This window comes from Benincasa hispida, chromosome 8, assembly GCF_027475165.1.
Source record: "Benincasa hispida cultivar pf3 chromosome 8, pf3_genome.v1.1, whole genome shotgun sequence".
Lineage (NCBI taxonomy): Eukaryota > Viridiplantae > Streptophyta > Magnoliopsida > Cucurbitales > Cucurbitaceae > Benincasa > Benincasa hispida.
The window spans coordinates 31,360,023-31,365,356 of record NC_143485.1 but is presented as its reverse complement, the minus strand read 5'-3'; the positions used below and the strand labels follow the sequence as shown (position 1 = coordinate 31,365,356).

General features: G+C 26.9%; 1 protein-coding gene across 1 annotated transcript; it reads left to right on the top strand.

Annotated features, from left to right (window-relative positions):
• Positions 1–617: 617 nt before the first annotated feature.
• Positions 618–4,891, top strand: LBD4 (LOB domain-containing protein 4). The gene is made up of 2 exons (XM_039039255.2): positions 618–980; positions 4,248–4,891. The coding sequence occupies exons 1-2, from the start codon at positions 798–800 to the stop codon at positions 4,575–4,577; spliced, it is 513 nt and encodes a 170-aa protein (XP_038895183.1). The 5' UTR covers positions 618–797; the 3' UTR covers positions 4,578–4,891.
• The last annotated feature ends 443 nt before the right edge of the window (positions 4,892–5,334 follow it).

Below are 5,334 nucleotides of genomic sequence, written 5' to 3'. Positions count from 1 at the left end.
CAAGAGCATAAACTAAAATATATCATATAGAAAATAGGTTTAAATACTATTTTGGTCATTCTACTTTTATCTTTTGTTCATCTTGGTCCTTATACTTTTAAAATGTTCATTTGGTTCCTATACTTTTAACATTGATTTATTTTGGTCTGGTTCTTGAACTTTTAAAATGTTCATTTTAATCTCTATATATACTTTCAACTTTTGTTCATTCTGATTCTTAAACTTTCAAAAAGTGACTATTTTAATCTTTTAAAAGTGAAATAAAAATAAAAATAATGCAAAATGACCATTTTTTGAAAGTACAAGAACCAAAATGAATTAATATGAATATTTCGAAAGTATGAAGACCAAAATAAACTAAATTTGATAGTATAAGAATCAAAATAATTTTTAAACCTAGAAAATAAATCAAAAACATTTTAAAATAAAAGAAAAAAAAGGTTTGTCACATGATAAATTATGATTAAACTATCGGAAAAGACATCGCAAATAGATATAATTGGAGATGATCCTAAATGTTTTTCATATATACATTGAAAAAAAAAAGAGGTGGGTCCCACCAAAAGATCATGTTGTTCTCTTTCTTTTCTGGTCTAGGTCTTTGGGGTGGTTAGTTTATATAGAGAGAGAGAGTGTGTGGTGTGAGAGATCATAAGAAGAGAGAGGGAGGAGTGTATCCAAATTGTGCAGCCAAATTCCTATTGTTTATAAAGGGGCAGAGAGAGAGAGGGAGAGGAGGGAATTAGAGGTACCCTAGAGAATTAGGGACGGGCCACGTGTCGGGAGACAAGAGGACGATGAAGACGGAGAACGGGAGGAAACAAGGGGGAGGAGCAGCCCCATGCGCAGCATGCAAGCTTCTAAGAAGAAGATGTGGAGAGGAATGTGTATTTGCTCCATACTTTCCAGCAGACCAACCCCATAAGTTTGCCAATGTTCATAAGGTCTTTGGCGCTAGCAATGTCAACAAAATGCTTCAGGTCTCTCTTCTTCTTCTTTTTTAAATAAAATAACTGCGAATTATCAAGTAAGAATAATAAATTTACGACGTTTGTTTGTTTTAATGTATAAAATGAACCACTTAAACTTACTACCATGAAATTAGACTTCACGTGTTTGTTTTTTAGTTTATTAATGGGTATGATTTAACTATCTTTTCATTGACTTTTTTTAGGTATAATAAGTGAGGAATATGAAATTTGAATATTTGATCTTATAGGAAAGAGAAAAAATTAATTATTGTTGAGCTATGCTGATATTTTGTTGAAATAAAAATAAATAAATGAAAAGAAGTTTGGTTAAATAGGTTTTTTTTTTTTTTAAAATTTTCTCTTTTTGGGTTTTCCTTGGGCAGTGTATGAAAGTGGGTTAGGGATTTTGCAACAATCTTTGACCAAAACTATTCCATTTTTCAATTTTCATCACTGTTCGGCTCCAGTTTTTAGACAGTATGTCAAAAGCTTAATTATCAAAAGTATATATATATGTTGAACTAAATTTTTTACTGTCCATTCAAAAAAAAAAAAAAAAGAATTATGTTTTTTTAAATTGATTTTTATTTATTGTCTGGAAAATAGAGATTTTAACTCCTTATATTAAACTCTAAAGAACTTTATATATGTAGACAAATTGAATCTATCACCAAAACAAATAAAACTAATAATATGTCAAAAGATGTAATTGGAATCTTTGATAGTTTCAAAGGAATAAAAAGAATCAAACGTGTTCAATATATAATAAATAAATCTATAATTTATTTATTTAGAATAGTTGTTTTAAATGAAAAATTATTTAAAATATTTTTAAATATAATAAAATATTATTGTTAATCAATAAAAAATCATAATAGATATTGATAGACATCTTTTAGTATCTGAATAACCAATTTATTTAAATAAGATTTTTTTTTTCTTTTTAATTAACCAATTTTAAAGGAAAGAAAATGGGGGCTATTGTTATCAACTTTAACGGTTTAACCTTTCATTGCGACCGTTAATAATTAATAAAATATTGTTGTGGAAAATAACAAAAAGGTGTGTCTTTTCATTGAAGAAAAGCATCAAATTTTCTTTTTCTTTCTTTCTTTTTTTTTTTTTTTTTTTGAAAGGAAAAAAAGAATTCAAACAACTCTTTGAAAAAAGAGAGTTATAATTTCAAGTCAAATTCATGATTGTACACCAAACTAATTAATGAAATTACAAAAGCAACCTTATCTACAGGGTAATTACAAATCATACCCTATAACTTTAAATATTACTTTAAAGACCTATTTAATCTAAAATTTATAAACGTACCCTTCAATTAGTTTAAAAAATTAATATTCAAGTTAACTCTAGAAACATGGTTGGCAACATATGCAAATCACGTGGATATTATATGTACTTATACCTAATTAATTTTTTTTTTAAAAAAAAATCATTTAAATGACAAAACTATTATAAACATTTACATATAATTGCAAAATATCACAATCTATATGTGATAGATCGTGATAGACAGCGATAGATTATTATCTGCGTCTATCTCTATCATGATAGACACAAATAATAGTCTATCGAGTATTTTGTTATCATTTGTAAATATTTTGGTTCATTTTCGTTTATTTGAAAATAATCCTAAAAAACTACAATTATAATATCGTATAATTTCAATTTATAAGAAATGAAAAAAAAATTATTAATTTTTTTAGAAAAAGTTTTAGTTTATTATTTAAAAAATCTATTTTCTAATATAGAAAAATGAGTCAACTTATTTATAAATATAGCAAAATGTCACTATATATTTTTAATAGATACTGATTGACACTGAGACACTAATAGATGTCTATGAGTATTTATCACTAATAGACAATGATATTTTGTTATATTTATAAATATTTTCAATAATTTTTTTATTTAAAATAATTACCTTTAAAAAATATAAAATGAATCAATTGTTGCATGAAAGGTATTAAGAAGAAGATATAGTTAATTAATAAATTTAAGGTCAACTTAGGTCACTAAAGGAGACTAAAATTGATTACTTAAATAATTTTCAAATGTAAAATTTTAATTACATTATCTCAAATCACATGTCTTTTGGATTTTAGCTTTTAACCTTTTTCTCTCAATTTGCCTTTGTATATCACGTGAAGTTATTTTTTAGTTTTATTTATTTTAATTAATAAATGACTTGTTGAGACAAAGAAAAAAACTTATATTTAATTATTTTTAAATTTAAAAAAAAAACATATACTTAATTAAGCTAAAAAAGAATGGAAAAAAATGTTTTATGTGGACTTTTTGGGTTAATTGTGGGGAACCACCCGCCCCTTTTGCTTGTTTGGGGAGGGACAGCCAACAAATAGAAACCAAATTATTATTATTATTATTATTATTTGAAAGGTAAAATAGAAACCAAATTAGAAACTATCATACAATCCTTTATTAAGTAAATAACAAGAATATTGCACTAAATTTTCAAACTTTTTTAGAATCCAATTGAGTTTAGAATATATTATAATATTGACCACTAGATTATGGTCTAAATTTTAGTTTGGTTGTTTATATTCCAATATTTGTTTATTTTATAAAATAAACAAATAACTTACATTTTGCCACATACATTATGAAAAATTTCTAATCGATAGAAAAAATGTCAAACTATTTATAAAAATAACAAAAAAAATATTTATGGACTTCTATTAACTTCTATCAGTGATAAAAATTGATAGAAGTCTATCAATGTTTATTAGTAATACAAACTGATAGAAGTCTAAAATAATTAAATTTTGCTATTTTGTGTAACTAATTTTTTTTTTTTTTTTATTTTTGAAAACTTCCCTTTCTTTTTGTTAAAGTGTTTAACAAAAATATCATACATAACATGTATTTAATTTACACCCTCTAATTACTAGTGGTCTATGTTATAATAGAGAAACCTTTTTTTCTTTTTTCTTTTTTCGTTGCACCCTTTTAAGCCTTAAAAAAATATTTGAAAGTTGCCTAAAAAATATTTGAAAGTCAAAGAGTTAAATTATAGTGTTTAAAAATTTAAAGATCTAAACAAAATAAGTTAGAAAGTTCATAGAGTAAAAGCTCACCATGATGTTCTATTATCTATTTTTTTATCATAAGAAGTTTCTAAAATAAATAAAATAATAATAAAATTTATAGATTAAATCCGAGGAGTAAACAAAGTTCGAATCTTCTTATTCTCACATTTTGTATGAGGAAAAAAAAAGGTTGACTTTATCTTGAACATTGCAGGAGTTGCCAATTCACCAACGAGGAGATGCAGTGAGCAGTTTAGTGTACGAAGCAAATGCTCGAGTGCGCGACCCGGTGTACGGGTGCGTCGGAGCAATATCGTCTTTGCAGCAGCAGATAGACACCCTCCAAACTCAGCTGGCTTTGGCTCAAGCCGAGGTGGTGCACCTAAGGGTGCGTCAGACAGCATCGTTTTCAAACTATGGGCTAAGCCCAACAAGCCCAAGTAATAGTGGATCGCCCTCATCCAGGCTCATGGGCTCACAATCCAGGCCCATGTTTGAGATGGATATGGCTGTGGACCAAGCCATAGGGGACTCAATGTGGTAATATATCATACTATTATTATTATTTGCCCAAAATCCCATTTCCATGGAGATTTAGTTAGTTTTGCTTCTTTTTTTTTCCTACCCTATTTTGTCAATTTGGCTTTCATTTGGTTGTTGGCCATTTGCTATCCTGATCTTTACTATATAGTTATTTACTTACTTTTCATTTATGCCGACCTGAGCGGAGCTCAAGTAGTCAGGTAATGTCTCCCTTTTTTAAGTTAGGGTTGAATTTTCTTCCCTATTTATAGTGTAATATTTTTAAGAAACTCGTATACAAATATATATATATCTAAACATATCATTGAGATGTTATGTCATGGTGATGTACGAGTTTATTATTATTCGGTGTCATCTTGTTATAGCGTTGTTGATGAGTTCTGATGTTTCATTGGTTATTTAATTGCAAACATTTACATGTTAAATTGATTGCTGCTTGTACTAAATTGATTAATTATAAAATTGTTTGTGGTTTAGGCATAATTTCAATTTGGATTCTATGACTTTGAAAGGTTTAATTTTGTTGGATGGTTTTTGGGCTTAAGTCGAGTTTGATCTTTATAATTTAAAAAGTTTCAATTTGGTTTAAAGGTTTGGTTAAAATCTCAGATGTTGCTAAAGTATGTTTCACTCACTATTACACTCGACTAATGTAGTTACCAAATAAAATAAAATAAAAGAGGAATTTATTGGTAACAAAAATACTTAGTATAGCAAATCCAACAACAATTTTTTAGTTTTGCAAATGTAACAAATGA